At 39.0% G+C, this 18,096-nt stretch overlaps 1 protein-coding gene across 1 annotated transcript in view; it reads left to right on the forward strand.

Annotated features, from left to right (window-relative positions):
- The window catches only part of Sparcl1 (SPARC like 1), a 42,338-nt gene extending 33,727 nt beyond the window's left edge, over window positions 1-8,611 (forward strand). Inside the window, exons 9-11 of the mRNA XM_004661605.2 lie at window positions 1,096-1,244; window positions 1,844-1,992; window positions 8,153-8,611. Of these exons, the coding sequence (XP_004661662.2) occupies window positions 1,096-1,244; window positions 1,844-1,992; window positions 8,153-8,181 (327 nt within the window). The 3' untranslated portion in view covers window positions 8,182-8,611. The remainder of the gene's footprint in view (window positions 1-1,095; window positions 1,245-1,843; window positions 1,993-8,152) is intronic.
- The last annotated feature ends 9,485 nt before the right edge of the window (window positions 8,612-18,096 follow it).

Consider the following 18,096-nt stretch of genomic DNA (forward strand, 5'->3'; position numbering starts at 1 on the left):
TCAAGGCCACCCTGGGTCACATAATATGACCCTATACCAAAGAAAAAAAGAAGAAGAAGAAAGAAAGAAAGAAACAGGAAATGAAAAAAGAAGGAAAGGAGGGAAGAAGAAAGAATGAGGGAAAGAGGAAATATGTTGAAGCAGCAAATATAAACAATATCTTGAAAATCATGAAGAGACATGGATTGGGAGCTGGAGGAAAAATGAGTTCCCATACCAGTGGAGGATGGGAAACTATATTTGTACATTCACAGAAATAATCCACCAGAGAAGGAAATACTAGTGAAGAGCAGAGTTTGCTCCACTGCTTGCAGCTATCTGTGAATAGTTAGTTGTTCCAGTTAGATGAGGGGGCTCAAGGGTGGAGTAGTTCAGAACATGTATATCTGGGCTGGGAACAGGGAGGGAAGTTGGTAGGTGTGCTTATGGGAATGTGTTGAAAGCTCTTTGTGATGGCTTTTAGTTGCTTAGTGAAATAAGGAAAACTACAGTTTGAGGGTCATTTCTGTCTTCCTCCTTATCACACTGTCATAGATAGCCTAAAGAGTACGAGGTATGAAGCAGGGAGTCTCAGTGGAGGTGCCCAAGCAGCAGCTGGCCAGGGCTAACCTGAACCAGACACTGGATGGAACACAGGATTGGGAGGGGCCCATACCAGCTGAAGAAGGAATAGGTCTTTTCAATAACTCTTCTAAACTGTTGCCTAAGACAGTTCATTAAGAGCGTCTCACACAGGACTTTATACTGCTCCTGCCTTCTCGTGGGCAGGAGCTCTTAAGCTAATAAAATGTCTCTCTCACAAAAAAAAAAAAAAAACGTTTCTCTAGTTTTAAGGAATGTGGTGAACACTCACTTCCTTAGAGGAAAAAATCAAAACTGACAAATTGTTTTGAAAGCCACATGTTTATTATATCAGCTTTTTTTCTGCATAGAATTTAAAAAAAAAAGGTTATGGTACTGATCATCAGGCATTTGGCTTGAGGTGGGCTGATGTCCTGAGCATGTTGTCCTGTCATGTTATTGGAAGGTTTGAACATGTGGTGAGTCGAGTATACTTGACTGACCCTCTGACAATCTCTCCCTTATGAATCCCAGGTAAAGAAAATTTACCTGGACGAAAAGCGACTCTTGGCCGGAGACCATCCCATTGAACTTCTCTTAAGGGACTTTAAGAAAAACTACCACATGTATGTGTATCCTGTGCATTGGCAATTTAATGAACTTGACCAACATCCTGCAGACAGGTAAAAACGTTTTACCTTTTCATCACTAGGTTGTGATCTGGTAACACAGAAATTTAAAAAAAAAAAAAAAAAAAAACTGGGAAATTGCCCAGTTTCATTTCAAAATGCTGAAACAAGCACGGTTAGGAATTTAACAACAACAAAAAAAAAAAAAGCATAGAGAATAAGCAAATATAGCTATACTGCAGCTCCCGAGATTTCATATCGAATTAACATATTAAGCCTCTATGCTTAACAAAGAGACACTTTTAACTTCCTCATTATTAATGCTAAACTCCCAAGACTAACTGGCCCAGATTGGGTCAAGTGTTTACATCTGGAACAATCAAGCGTGACCAGTGGGTAAGAACTAGTCTGCACAAACATGATTTCTGGGTGTACGTCTAGAGACTGGGACTGGAAGGTGGGCAACAGTTCCACACAGAGAAACCTTGCAACCACAAGTTGTTTGCCTCACTGCAGCTTTTCACCCATGCACTATCTATGTACTTGGCATACACAGCAACTCTGTGGGAGGAAAATATTCATGGTGATCCTAAGATTTCATCTTCATCTACGTAAGTCCACTCGCTAACAGACTGTTCCTTGTCTCATTGCAGAATCCTGACCCATTCTGAGCTGGCTCCACTACGAGCTTCCCTGGTGCCCATGGAACACTGCATAACCCGCTTCTTTGAGGAGTGTGACCCCAACAAGGATAAGCACATCACCTTGAAGGAGTGGGGCCACTGCTTTGGAATTAAAGAAGGTAAACTGATCATCAGCTGAAGGTGGGGGGGGGGGTCTTCTTCCTCAGATAAACCCTGAGCTCCGAGAGCCTAAGAGCAAGATCCTGCTGAGGGTTCTCCTAGACGCTGAGAGGCAGCGAGATGGCAGTGCCCAGCGAGGACTGCCTCATGTTCAGGCTGCCACGGCAAGGTCATTACGACACTCTGCTTTTGACCCTGCCAGGCAGAGCAAGAGTAAGTATTACTGTTGAGGACTCAGCAGTTAGTTAAACCTAAGAAAGCAACATGGAGCCAGAGATGTGTGCCAAAAAGGCCTTACATGCTTCCTTATTTTACATCCTTCCTCAACCTGAAGCTCTGTCAAACTTAAAAAAGAAATCACATGTGAAGAATAAAACAAGCCTGCTTGTTACAGTGGGAGGTATTAGAGAGCATTTTAGGATTTACCAATCAGCTAACACTGGATTTTTACATCACAACCTGTGCATAGATATTACCACTTTAATGACATAGCATCTTCAGTGAGTGGGATTAAGAAGAAGCAAACAATTCTTTCTTTACTGTTGCATTTAAATTTGTACCTTGCTATGCTGGGTTATAGTTTTCATTTCCTATTCTTCTCCTAAGTTAGAATTGACTTTTATAAGCAAATAACTTTTTTTGTAGCAAGCCAAACAGATTGGCCTTTTTTTAATAAAAGAGAGAGAGAAAGGATTGGCGTGCCAGGGCCTCCACCCACTGTAATCGAACTCCAGACGCATGTGCCACCGTGCGCTCTTCTGTCACCTTGTGCATCTGGCTTATGTGGGATCTGAAGAGTCTAACTTGGGTCCTCAGGCTTCATAGACAAGCACCTTAACCACTGAGCAATGTCTCTAGCTCAAGCAAATATGCTTTTAATAATCAAGTAATCAAGTATAAATATGCTCTAAAACTGCATAGAATGTAAATCAAGTGTGAATGTTAAAAAAAAAAAAAACAGATGTAGGCTGGAGAAATGGTTCAGTCAGTAAAGTGCTTGCCATGAAAGCATGAAGACCTGACTTTAGTTCCCGGCGGGGGGCGGGGAGGGGTACAGCCGGGTGTCGTAGCACACACTTGTAATTTCAGTACTGCAAAGTAGAGACAAGTAGACCTGGAGGGCTTGCTGACTAAGCAAGTGTAGCCTAATTGACAAGTTCCAGGTCAATGAGAGAACCTGTGTCCAAAAAAAAAAATGTGGGTGGTACCTAAGGGATATGACCCCTGAAGTTATCTTCTGGTCTAAACATGAGTGTACACACATGTGCTTATGTGCCTGCACATATGTGTGCAACTTCATACAAACACACACATGTGCACACACACACAAACAAGGGTTTTCTGATTGTATTTGCAACATACAGATAGTGACTATGTAGCTAAGTGGTGAGAGAAGTAATACCACCAACAGTCAGAATTTCCCCAAAATAGGCAATCTGTATGACTTTCACCTTAAAACTTCTTTGCATACAATGTCTAATGGCTTGGAGAAAAAGCACTGAGAGATTGAGGACTTAGTTATTTCTTAATAAATAGGTCAGCAGAAAGGGTTAATCCCTTTACCCTACAAAAATATTCTGTGAAGTGAACGTATCTGTAAGAACAATGCACTTTGTAAGCACTTTACATTCAGCACGTCTGCTATGATCCCCAAATTAGCAATTTAACATCCTTTTCAGTTTGCAAGAGCACAGAGTCCAGGTGTAGCTTACCTGGAATGTCCAGCTCAGGACTTTGCAGGATGTGGTCAGGCTATAGCATGTAATGGCTCATCTAAACCAGAAGGGTTTGCTTCTGAGATCACAAACATGGCGATACACGGGTGGCTTCAGTACTTCACCATGCGGGCTTCTCCATAGTGCTACCTACAGCATGGGATCTTATTTTTCCAAGGGTGTTGCAGTCCGGTTCGCATTGCTGGTAGAAATCACCCAACCAAAAGCAGCTTCTGGGAAAAAGAGATTTATTTTGGCTTACAGGCTCGAGGGGAAGCTCCACATGGCAGGGGAAAACGATGGCATGGGCAGAGGTGGACATCACCCCCTGGCCAACATAAGGTGGACCACAGCAACAGGAGGGTGTGCCAAACACTGGCAAGGGGAAACTGGCTTTAAAGCCCATAAGCCCGCCCCCAACAATACACTCCCTCCAGGAGGCATTAATTCCCAAATATCCATCAGCTGGGGAGCTAGTATTCAGAACACCTAAGTTTATGGGGGACACCTGAATCAAACCACCACACAGGGTGACCTCAGGCTGAAGTTCATACCAGACTGGCATATTCTATTGGTCACAATGTAGTCAACCACAGGAAGTGAGAGACCATTGGCAACCATCATGGAAACAGGGGCCTACTTGACCTGATACAAAATTAAGAAGCTTATTAAGACCCTAACACAAAAATATCAATTTCCTGCCTCACATGTCTTCTCCAAGCAAAGCATTTAGGCAAATTCAAATATATCCATACAAATGCTTACAACTCTCCTTTTCAATTCTCCTATTAAAAAGACAAAAGCAAGGCAAACCCACATCGAGCTGCACCCCACCATTATCTACATGAAAAATTTAGCTGGGGTGGAACATTTTTATATATGTCCTGTTATAGGACAAGTGACTTTAAAGGCCTGATTAAAAGGAAAACTTCAACAAAGGCCATTTTCTCAAGTAAGACAGTTATGCATCACTGTTTCTTTTGCAAATTTCTGGCAGTTCTTATGCACATCAGCTTGCCTGGCTCTGTGCTGGGCAGCTGTCTGGGAGAAGCAGGAAGAGCTTAGAGTCCAGCGACTTGCAGAGCTACTAATGATCTTGTTTGTGCACTGTGGTTTGGCGGTCATTATGTTATTTTGAAGATGGGAAAGAATTATTGCTACTAGCCCATATAGTAGATATTAAATACTCAGACTAAGTAAACAAGTTATCACTTTGGGATACAGCTAGGGGAAAATTAAATCTCTTTATAAATATACCCTCCCTTCCCTGTTAAGACCAAAAACTCTACAATAGGAGATAAATTTTTAGCCAGTGTTTTCTGGAACTTAACTGCATGCAGTCTGACCTAGATATGTTCAAATGTCTAAGCTCTCTCATTAACTTCCTGTGTGCATCAGGGCACATCATTCATCCTCAGTCAGTCTCTTCGTCTTTACCTTTAAATGGGGTTCAGATAAGTAGTGGAGGGGTCTTTGTTTATTTGCACTCATAGCACACCATGTATTGATGTCTATCCGTGTTACTCTTTTTTAGTAACGAAGTCAGACCAATAGAGTAAACACGTCTGGTCATGCATGGCCTCCTGTGTCAATCAAAGACACTATCCTAAGTGCTGTGGAATCACCAAATGAAAATGATTCTCCTGGGTCTGTAGTTAAGAAAATGTCTTGTGGTTACATTGCAGAGAGGCCAAAGGACAGTCGAGAGGATGTTGTGATAAATCCCAGCAGGCAGTGATACTGACCTAACTCAGGGAAGGGACTGGCAGGTAAACAGAGGATATATTCAAGATGCACATTAAAATATAAACATTCTCAAGATGTGCAGCATATAGGAATACAAAAGCAATGGTTGGTAGAAAACATGTGGGGGTAAGGAGCAGATAGTTGTAATTTCTAAAGAGAAATACAATGACTCCATTCCTGGCTTCCTGTCAGGCACTTTCTACTGAGATAGAAAACAAGAATGGAATCCAATTTGGAGCAGTGTCCAAATTCTATTTAGACATGTTGCATTTTGAAGTACTCAGGAGACAAAATACAACTCATAGCTGAATCCATGAGGCTGCACTTCAAAGGCAGTTTTGAAAGTGGTATATGTGTATCAGGAGAACAGGGCATGTAGCTCAGCTGCATAGCTCCTACCTCACATGTGAATGACCCCAGGTTTGATCCCCTGTGGACAGAGAGAGATTTGAGGACTGAAAGCATACAGATAGTAATTAGCACCAAGGAAGGGAGTTAGTCCAAAGAAAACTTGTTACGTTGAGGGAAAAGATCCAGAGTTGAACTCTAAGGACCCACAGCGTCTAGATAATGACATAGGAGGACAAGGAGTCCAGCAAGGAGAATGAGCAGCAACTTCTAAAATGAAGGAAGCAGGCAAGAGTCATGTCAAAGACGGTGCTCAGAGCAGATGAAGAGACTGCCCAACACAAGGAACATCAAAGACTGAAAAGATCCCTTGCAGGTAGAAATAGGGATGTCCAGTGACCTTAGCAAGGACAGTTTCGGTGGAATAGTAAAAACAGAATTCTAAGACATGCTAATGGATTGAAAAGGAAGGGGACAAGGTAATGTGATGCAGAATTGAGCTGAAGGGGGAGTACAGAGTTGAAGGAGTGGTTTTTAGAGTAAGAGCCTTGAGCACTCATTCATTCACTTACATTGACTTTACTGATAGTCTACATAGTGCAGACACAGTTCTACAGGCTAGTTATACAAAGTATTTAAATGCTAAGGAAAATGACCCAGTAAAAAAAATTAATTAAGTTTTTAAAGTAAAACTTGGACTGGGCAAATGGTTCAGCAGTCAAAGTTATTTCCTTGAAAGCCTGCTAACCTGAGTTCAAGCCTCACCAAAACCCACAGGAAGCCAGACGCAACATGGTGCAAGCATGCCAATAGGAATGAGAATGGGAGGTAGAGCCAAGAAAGTCTGGAAGCAAGAGGGGCAAGAGAGACCCTGTCTCAAAAGAAGGTGGAAGAAGAGAAAAAATACCACAAGGCTGTCCTCTAACTCTACACACTCACTGTGGCATTCACACATATCATACACATACAAATACATAAAAAAATTTAAAAAAACAGAGAACATAAGGATAACAAAGAAGAAAATGAAGAATCCTAGGCAAGTCAGAAGAGAGCTTGAGCACAAGTAATTAGTCTTAAAGTCAAAAGAAATGTCCTCTTTCATCTGAACAATAGAAAGAAAAAAAAAAGCATATTTAAAAATATACATTTAGAGGAAGCAAGGGAGTTTGCTCAGTGGCTAAAGGTGCTTGTTTGTAAAGTCTGCCAGCCTGAGTTCAATTCTTAAGCACCCACGTGAAAGTATAAATGTTCACAACAAGAGACCTTTTGTCAAGGAAGGTAAAAGACACAGACACACTGACATCTCTGACCACCACACATGCACCATGGTACATACACACAGATAAATAATTCTTTCAATAAAAATATAAATTTAGCCAGTCATGGTGGTGCATGCCTTTAATCCCAGCACTCATGAGGCAGAGGTAGGAGGATCACCGTGAGTTCAAGGCCACCCTGAGACTACATAGTGAATTTCAGGTCAGCCTGAGCGGGAGTGAGACCCTACCTTGAAAAACCTATATGTGTGTGTGTGTGTGTATATATATATAACAATATATACACACACATATATACATATATATATACATACACACACACACACACATATATATACATATATATACATATATATGTATATGTATATATGTGTGTGTGTATGGATATACATATAGTAACAAAATTAGTATCCCCTTGTTATAATGAAGCCAGTGTTCAAAAGAAATATATAGAATTCTATAATCTTTTCACTTCAGGGGCACAATGGATAAGACTGAATAGGTAAATAATCTGTTACCCCAGACAGGGTAGTAATTGACTATGCTTTGAATGAATTTGCTGTATTTATTTAACTGCTATTGTGGAAACACATCCCAGTAGACCTGGGTGGACCATGCTGGGATGTGGTGGTCTATCTCTTCCAGGGCATGTTGGCTTCTTCAGCCTGTGTGGCAACCCCTTCTTCTGTAGGTTACTCACCTAGAAGCTTAACTGGACTGGCACTGTACTTATGCCTGCACCTATTATATCTTAGCAGCCCTTTATACTTGGCAGTTCTTGGGCTGGGCCTCCCATTTAGCCTGCTCTTCCTCCACCAGTAGTTCTCAATTGCATCCGAACTACTTGTAGATCTTTGTGCCCATATACCAGCCCTGGGAGGTCTGATTCCAGAAACTCAGGATGAAGTCCAAGAAAAGACATTTTCAAAAGTTCAAGGGTGATGCTGTTGTCTTCCCAGGGTTGAGGGTCAACATGGTTCTGCCTTTTTCAGATGCTTTCCCTAACCCTGATGGTGACGCTACTCCTCAGGTGACTTTCTAAAAGTGATTTTTGTTTGTTTTTGTTTTTACAGAAGACATAGATGAAAACCTCCTGTTTTGAATTAAGATTTGAAAGAAAAACTTTCCAGCATCCTCCTCTGCTTTAACCACTTCTGAAATACATGCAGCTCTAATGTTGGTAGATTTATAGTTAGAAAAGTAAGCATGTAGGAGAAAACAGTGAGCAATCACTCAATAATAGTATATATGTACCAGGCATTTACCATTAACATAGGAAATAGAACTGTAAAATTAAGTATAGTTAGTATATACAAAAGCTCCTATTTATGAACAGGAGTTTTACTCATAGTTATTTTACTCTCTACATATACTTAAATGATAACTGCTAATTATAAAACTTGAAAAAAAATGTGTTCATATTGTCCACTAAACATGTGCACTTCAAAATAATGGAATGTTGCTCTTTTGTGGTTAATGTGTATCACTTCCAATATCTTAAAATCCTAATAAAAAGTCCATAAAATTCCAAATGCCTATTCAAGTTTATTTCTAGTGGTTTATTTAAACAACGAAATGTAAAGGACCAACACAGGGCTCACACCTGGTATCAAAGTACAGTTGGATTCCCAGACTTCATTACTCAAAAAAGCAATGAGTATGATTGGAGAAAACAATGTCTTCTATAGTAAACAAATTCTTGATTTGAAATTAGTACTTGCTCATAAATGTCTTTTGTCATTATATAACCTTAAATTGTGGGGTGTGGAGGGAATGAATTCAGGTCCGTAAGTCCTTTTTAGACAAATTCAGTTTAAGATGTGGACGTTTGTACATTGTTTCATCCAACCAATTCTGGCGTTTTTGTGCAATTGTGCATGTGTCCAGGTCAGGGGACAAGACACTGCAAACTTTCTACACATTTAATATCTTTAAATAAAGATAATGTAAAGGTGAAACAGGTAGGCAAGAGCTATGGAATGTCACAGTGGCCAATGCAGTGAGAAATAAGCATTATTCCCATATACTGAGCGCCCAAATAGTGTCTCAGAGAGCTTAAGAGATGTCTGAGTGGTTAAGAATGCTTCCTGTCCGAGCATGAGGGCATGAGGGAACCTGAGACCGCTTGAGTTTGACTCCCCCAGCAACCACATACACAGTGGGGCAGGGAAGCAGGGACTGAAGAAGTGCTGGAGCTTGTGAAAAAAAATGGCAAGATCTGAAATCAGCAAGAGACTCCATCTCAAGGAAACACAGGTGCATGAGTGATGGAGTGGGTCATCCAGCGTTCTCCTCTGGACTCAACAGGTGGGTGCTTGAGGTACCACATGGGCACATACGTGTGTACACATCACATGAAGTGCACACACAGCGACCACATATACTAGTGCACATGCAGTACAATGATTTTTAAAGTGCTAAAGAAAATTTGTGTTCCTATTTGAACTCTTTTTGGTGGTCACTGTGATAAAAGTGGCAGGTGTTTACTTAAACTTTCCTGTAGCTGCTCAGTTGCTCCCAGTGTATCCTGTCTTGTCTTTGATACTACAGTTCCCAGGAGCAGGTGCCTTCTCCTTCAAACTCCTGTGCTGAACTTCTGAGCCTCTACAAGGGAACATATGCATTCCTGAACTACCTACATTAACCCTTTCTTGCCCTCATGAAGGAAGTCATTAATGACCATACTATTGCCCTTATAGTATTTGAAGGAATGTAGGGTTGCTTTGCATATATTTTCCTATCTGAAATGGAAAAAACCAATACAGTTATTGTCAGCTGTTCCTATCTCTTTTCTGAGCCCAATTAAGTCATTTGTTCTTAAGTAGAACATGACCCCATATCCTTTGTAAATGATTTAGTTCAACTTAATTAATCAAAATCAATTTTTATAAGCTAAGGAATTTATTTTAGAAATTATCTTAAATTTTAAAAATATTTAAAAAAATATTTTATTTGTATTTATTTATTCAAGGGATAAAAGCAGATATATATATACAGAGAGTATATATAGAGGGAATGGGCACACCAGGGCCTCCAGCCACTGCAAATGAACTCCAGATGCATGTGCCACCTTGTGCATCTGGCTTACATGGGACCTGGGAAATTGAACCTAGTTCCTTTGGCTTTGCAGGCAAGTGCCTTAACCACTAAGCCATCTCTCCAGCCCCAGAATAATTTTTATGTGTAACTAGAAAGGTGTTAGCTAATTAGAAATAAAATTTTAGAAACTGAATTTTAGAAACCAAGCTTTATAATAATAAAGCAAGCTTTATAATTTACTTCAAGATATTAATTACATCTAAATTTTCTTTTTCCTTCAGATAGATGTTTTAAGTATTTTGGAAGGAAAAGTTATTTTAATATTAAGGATATTTTTTTTTTACAAAAGGTTTTAACTTAAAAAATTATTTTGAAATGAAAGTACTAAAAATAGAAACTTTCACATCCTAATTTTTTCTTTTAGTTATAAGACTCCCATGTGTATACCTGGATGACAGACCATAGAAGCACTTTAATATCCTTGGTGGTTACAAATTTTAATTATTGGTTGGCTGCAGTAAGGAACTACTCTGATCTTTACTCAAGGAGATGAGGTTGTTTTCTCAGTAATCAGCCTTTAATCCTATCTCTACTGGAGCTCCTAGTCTGAAGCCATTCGTCATTTTAGCTTCGGATTCTGTGACTCATGTTGCCCATAACCATAAAGGTATTAGTAATAGAGCTTAAATACCAGACAGGCGTAAGCACTCCAATTCACACTGCTTCCAGGATTTGGTGCTGCGAGGGCCATTTGAAGCAAAGGTAATTTAGGAGATATAATTTAAGCTGACTCTTTTGCACTAGATAACAGTATGTTAGATATTCTTGGATAATTTCATGGTTTCTACTTATCAAGGGAAGAAATAACTTCCAATTTAAAATTTAAAAGAAAAATACAAAGGAAAAAGAAAACATGAAACAGAAAGGGAGATAAGTAGTCTCTTTCAAGTAAAGTCATACAGCGCTAAGAATAACCAGAATTGAGCTTAGGTATACACACTCAAAGGATGGTTTTATATAAGATAGATATAACTGACCCCAAATGTTGAAGATGGGTCTTAATAAAAATATGATGAAGTTGGTTTTCTGGTACAATCAAAGTTCTAAGTACTGTGATTTGGTTTAAAATTCATGGGGTTAAATTAATTTACAAGTGTAATTTTACAAATGAAAGACCAGGCTGAGTTGCTCTACTGAATGCACCACGCTGTGTTTATCCTTTATCAACTCATCTTCTCCCACAAATGTCTCTCAGACAATTTCCTTTCTAAGAAACTGTAATTGTTATCATCATCCAGGCCACACAGAGGACTAGTGAGTCTCATACAAGCTCCAGATGGATCTGTCTGCACATTACTTAAGAATTGTCTCTCCTTCTAAACAATGATGATCAGTTCCCAATAGTAGGCATAATACAACATTAAAGATGCAAGATTGGTATGTAGAGATCACAAACTCATACCTGCAGAGGCCAAACAGGTATAGGCTGAACTGTAAGGTATAGCAGGAATAAGAGGTAGTGGATGACGTCATGGGCCAAACACTGTGGCTACTCTAAAGGTATTTGATATTTTTTACAAGTATATGCCTGTGTTCAAAACTGAATCCAAAGGCAAGGTTTAGCCTGACCACTATTTCAACACCGTTCTTCACCAATCTAATACTTAGAAGAAAATTAGAAGTGATAACCTCACCCTTCAATTCCAGGCTCTTCCTCCAGAATGAAGATTTTCCTCCTGGTAGGCCTGTTGAGCACCGCCGGTGCTTTGCCCATTCCTGTGAGTAACGCCTCTCAGCGGCCATTGGGGAACTCTTCATAGTTCTGGCTAGAAAGCATCTCCTGTATCTTTGCAGTTCACAGAAGAGCTAAGTGGAGTTTAAGCGTTGTAGAATCAGCCATCTCTTTCTGAGTCCAAATCTGGGCCTTTCCCAAAGCCCAGCTTGTGGGAAAGGAACGAATCCATGCTTTCTTTGTTTGTTAAGTGAGTTAGAAGGACAATGTCAGAGTAATGTTGAAATGACTTTCCTTACAAAGGCTATAAGGCGCTTTTAAATCCTATCTGAAACAGGAAGCTCCTAGCAAGGTTCACAATATAAATAAGGATTATATAGAGACATAGGTCTAAACTAAGAAGTAGAATTGAAAGTCTTATACAGGACACTTGCCCTTAACCATCTTAGGTTTTTTAAAAAAAAGACTGTCTGCAAAGATTCTCTGATACCAAAATTATTTCCTTTACACTTGATTTTATAAGCAAGTGCCTTTAACTGCTGTGCCATCTTCCCAGCCCTAGATTTTATTTTATAGAAAGGAATAATTAAGATCACTTACACTGGCTACACTGTTATGAACGTAAAAAAATACCTGAAATATATGGTCTAGTGTATTGACAAATTCTAAAAAGATTTCATATGTATTGTCTTTACAGTCCCATTTTTGAAAGCCAAATTTGAATGAAAAACTTGTATTCATATGCAGTACACCTGAATAACAAATTTGTAATTTTAACACCATAATCCTTTCTAGCAGTTAACAAGTGTTTTTTTTGTGGTGCTGGGGACCAAACCTATGGCTAAATGATTTGTACTACTTACTTTTAAGTCTCTAAAAATACTATGCTTCTGAAAATGTATAAATTTCATTAATTTTAACATGTGCATTTATATTGAGGTATGTCTTAACAACCATGATAAGATAGTGTCCATTTAATGGAATCATTTTTTCTTTTTTGGTGATCCATGAGATAATGATGCATCCTAGAACATATGAAACACATCAACTTTCCCTGCAGAGACTTTCACGATGTATTGATTACAGTCATGTCTTCCATAGCTCTATTAATGAAAACCATAAGGCCAGCCTATATTTATCATAGTTAGAATAGATGGGGTCATCAGTTAAGCAAGAGACTCCCCTGCACACGTAACAAAGGAGCTTTCAAAGGAGTTGAGATCTTTCAAATATTGTGTTTGGTGATTATGAAATTAGTTTACACTTTCATACTCTCTTCACTTTGAACTTGTACATACTGAAAGCTAGTCAATACCACTATTGTTTCCAAGGTTTTTAAATCATGCAACAAACACATAATCAGTCTTAAGAAATATAAATTAAAATATAATACAATATAAATTGAGTATAAATTAAAAGGTCAACAGTACTTGCTCTAAATCACCAAATAAATTAATTCAACTTTTTCCTAGTAGTCATGAAACTTTTTTGTTTCAGAGGTGAGCTACATCACAGACAGGTCATGCTCAGCAGAGGCTTGTTACCTGTTCTCACTTAGAATAAGCTGGGCTTTAGTGGCTAGTATATTGGTAACGGATTGCCACAGGCTGCTTCACCCTGTTGCTTTTCCTATTTTACAAGTTTGGTCAATCTGGAGGAAGCTCCAGTGAACAGGTAAGATTCTAGTTGTATTTTCAAATGACACATTCAGCATTTAAACATCTGCAGTAGTCTGCAACAACTGACGCAATGTTTCTTTTCACAGAGATTTAACTTTTACCCACCACAAATACTACCATTTTTTTCTCAGTTTCCATTTCCCCAGATTCCACAGCTGCCTCCGGTAAGCAGGGATTGGGGGATCTCAAATGTATTAGTCGGGTGATAGTAATCAAATCTCTCCAAATTTTGACCTGAGAATACAAGGCTTTAAAAAGGAAGTTGCCATCTATTCACATTCCTCTCCCTGCATAGCTTATGGTGGGGAGGGACAGGTTCTTATGGCAAATTGAGACACTAATCTCTATGACAACCACTCTTGTTCTTACTAAGTCATCTTACATGATTTTTCTCTAAACTAGGTGTGGTACATCATGCCTAAAATTCTAGCACTTAGGAAGCTGAGGGGGGACGGCCACGAGTTTGAGGCCAGTCTGGGCTACAGAGTTCTAGGTCAGCCTACAACTAGAGTTGTCTAGACTAGACTCTGTCTCAAAGTATGTAGGTAGGTAGATGATAGATAGATGATTGATAGATGATAGGTAGGTAGATAGATAGATAGATAGATAGTTTTCCCAGATTTCGCTAACTTGTTCTCAAAATCAAAAAAAAAAAAAATTCTTACTGACTACTTTCAATCTGTCCATTTGGAATTTTAATAGCTGTTTCAGTATTATAACATTTTTTGTAGGCAAAGACAGCATTCATTCGGCTAATATTTACCTAGTGTCTACTACCTAATAGGGCTAATGGTGAGTTGATTAAAATACAGAAGATATGTGCTCATGATTTAGTTAAGAACAGAGATTCTTAAATGAAAGTGTATTTGGGGGACAGGAGAGATGGCTTAGTGGTTAAGCTCTTGCCTGTGAAGCCCAAGGACCCTGGTTCGAGGCTTGATTCCCCAGGACCCACGTTAGCTAAATGCAAAAGGGGTCGCACACATCTGGAATTTGTTTGCAGTGGCTGGAAGCCCTGGTGCACCCATTCTCTCTCTCTTTCTCTCTACCTCTTTCTCTGTCACTCTCAAATAAATAAATAAGAAAAACAAAAAAAAAATTTAAAAAAAGAAAGTGTATTTTAGTAAGTGTTCCTAGATGAAATGCAAAGTTAAGCTAGGCTGTAAGTGAAAGACTTCCCAGCCGGGCGTGGTGGCGCATGCCTTTAGTCCCAGCACTCGGGAGGCAGAGGTAGGAGGATTGCCATGAGTTCAAGGCCACCCTGAGATGACAGAGTTAATTCCAGGTCAGCTTGGACCAGAGTGAGACCCTACCTCGGAAAAAAAAAAAAAAAAAAAAAAAAAACCCTAGAAAAAAAGAAAGACTTCCCAATGAAGTCAGATCATGAAGTGGGAGGAGTAGGGCATTCTGGGCAGAGGACAGTAAGTTCATGGGCATGAACCTGAAAAGCACTTGGCAATCTGGGGAAAGAATGCCTAATACAATGAAGCTGCCACATAGGTTGAGATGATGTTAAATTTGGACAGAACTTAAAGAAAAATGCTTTGCTAAGCTCACTCACATCCTAAAATTGCACCTCTTAAATGTTTGTCTGATCTCCTAAATGTTCTTAAAATACAAACATGGCTTTCATAACATATCTAAATGTAAAAGAACATGTCTCCTTATATATCTTAAATGTAAGTATGCTTTGGAAATTTGCCACCAAAGTTGTCCTCAGTGCAACATTTTCTTTCCTTTCAATGTTTTCACATATCCAGTCATAGCCACTTAACTGCTAAGTGTTTGCATTTACAACTAATTGATGTGTATTTTGGTTTTAGTTGAAGCAAGGTACATTTTTTCCCTTATCCCTGAAATTAACATTTGTTTAAATTGATGCAAAAACCTAAAGTTTTGGATTATTAGAATTCAGGAGTCTCAATTAACATCGTGTGTGTGTGTGTGTGTGTGTGTTCAATAAGAACTATTCCCTGAATAGTTCAATGTTAAAAGACCCAAGTTATATAACTCAGGATATAAACAAATTAAAGGAGAAAAGTCTTATCAATAGGTACTTCAACACAATGATAAAATTCACTATTATTTACCATTCATGGCCCATTAACACGGTATATTTACAATTCTATCAATCTATGTGGCAGTAAAGATGAAACCCTCCTATCTGGAATACAAGCTTTTCCTACCACTAGGTGGCAGAATTGTATTTATAGGCAGGCCAAGGGTAAAACTGAAGAAAACTTGATGTGCTAGCATGAACGAACACCCAAGACACAAGCTTCTAAAAGAAAACTGTGTACATAATCCAAAGCTTTGAAGGGCAGTGTCTTGTGTGCTGCTATCGCTGGTCCTAGACATGTGCAAACTGCTTAGCACACACTGCATGGATGGAAAACCGTAGGAAGGATAAGTAAATTAATAAAGCCAAAAGGAAATGCTCATGACTTGCTTCATTCACAATTCACCTTTTCTTATTTTCATCCCCTTTTCTAGATCCCAATTCCTGTTCCTTTTCCTTATGACCCAAATCAGGTAATTATATTTAAAACTTCCTTTAAAATATATTTAAATAAATATAAAAATTTGAGAATCCTTGCTATTTTTAATTGGAGAATTCTGTACCAAGTATTAGCATTCTCTTTTACAGATAGCTATTGATATTTTGCCTGAATTAAACAATACACAAATCTCATATTCCCTTGAACACTGAAATGGCTAAGACCTGAAATACTCTGACTTGTGGTATGGACATAGCTCAGGAGAAAGCTCTTAATCTAATTCAGACAGTCTGGAGATGGGAGCTCAGGCCTGCTCTTCAATACCGTGGAGTAAGCACAACGCTTTTGAGCCTTACTTGTTTTCTTACATAACAGTGAAAATAGAACTCTATAAAGTCCATCTCACCTCTAAACTGTTACATAGACATTTTTACTTATAGTGTGAAACAGTCCTTAAAGAAATGTAATTTAAAGCCAGGCGTGGTGGCGCACACCTTTAATCCCAGCACTTGGGAGACAGGTAGGAGGATCGCCGTGAGTTCGAGGCCACCCTGAGAATAATACAGAGTGAGTTCCAGGTCAGCCTGGACTAGAGTGAAACCCTACCTCAAAGAACCAAAACAAAGGAAAGAAAGAAAGAAAGAAAGAAGGAAGGAAGGAAGGAAGGAAGGAAGGAAGGAAGGAAGGAAGGAAGGAAGGAAGGAAAGAAAGAAAGAAAGAAAGAAAGAAAGAAAGAAAGAAAGAAAGAAAGAAAGAAAGAAAATTTAGCCAGCAATGGTGGCGCATGACTTTAATCCCAGCACCATGGAGGCAGAGGTAGGAGGATCGCTGTGAGTTCGAGGCCACTCTGAGACTACATAGTTAATTCCAGGTCAGCCTGGACCAGAGTGAGACCCCCCACCTTGAAAAACCAAAAGGAAAAAAAAAGAAATAAAGAAATGTAATTTCCTCTACAAGTCTTTGGACTGGCTTGAAGGTTATGGACATAGTATAAAAGTGTACTGAAACTTTGGTTTTTATATTTATTGAATTCATGATATTTGTGAGTTTAATTCAGCTACAAAGTTATATATGCTAAAATAAATTAATTATAAATTTTCAACTACTAAAATTATATTTTTAATGAAGAAGTCATCCCAAAATAAGAGTATTTTTCCAACACAGTGAACACAGGTTTAATAATCTTCACAAGAAGGCTCTGCTGTGTGTGGAGCCCCTCCTCCACGCCAGAAGGACTAAATGTTCCTAAATGGAGGTCTGACAAAAGGCATGCCAAGTGAAACAAATAAGCTATCAGTGACAGAAATGTTAATGGATAGGATTTCGGATATGCTAACAATCCGAAAAAGCATATTTTTTTTACAATTTTTTTGTTTTATTTTTATTTATTTATTTGAGAGTGACAGACAGAGAGAGAGAGACAGAGAGAGAGAGAGAGAGAATGGGCGCACCAGTGCCTCTAGCCACTGCAAATGAACTCCAGATGCATGCACCCCCTTGTGCATCTGACTAACGTGGACCCTGGGGAATGGAGCCTCGAACCGGGGTCCTTAGGCTTCACAGGCAAATGCTTAACTGCGAAGCCATCTCTCCAGCCCCTAAATAGCATATTTCTATTTACTAAGCTAATATAAAATTGTAACAGAAATACCTTAAAATTCTAAATTATAACTCTTTGTTTCCTTTATTCTAGGCCTTGACGCTTAACAATTTTATAACGGTAAATGTACTTTGCCCTCTTAATCTACAAAGTCTACCAAAGTTTATTTACAGGATGAGCCAGTTTATTCTAAAAACTGCTATATTCATCTAATTTATTTGGACACTCAATAATGCCCTGCTGTAAAGTTCAAAGCCAAAAGCCACCTCAATGCATAAGAGTTCTATCCACATTTACTCAATTCACCCAAACTATAAAGTAACCCAAAAATGTCTTCTATGAGCCAGGCTTGGTAGCGCACACCTTTAATCTCAGCACTTAAGAGGCAGAGATTAGGATGATCACCATGAGTTCGAGGACATCCTGAGACTACATAGTGAATTCCCCAGCTCAGCCTGGGCTAGAGTGA

The sequence above is a fragment of the Jaculus jaculus genome, chromosome 2, assembly GCF_020740685.1.
Source record: "Jaculus jaculus isolate mJacJac1 chromosome 2, mJacJac1.mat.Y.cur, whole genome shotgun sequence".
Taxonomy (NCBI): domain Eukaryota; kingdom Metazoa; phylum Chordata; class Mammalia; order Rodentia; family Dipodidae; genus Jaculus; species Jaculus jaculus.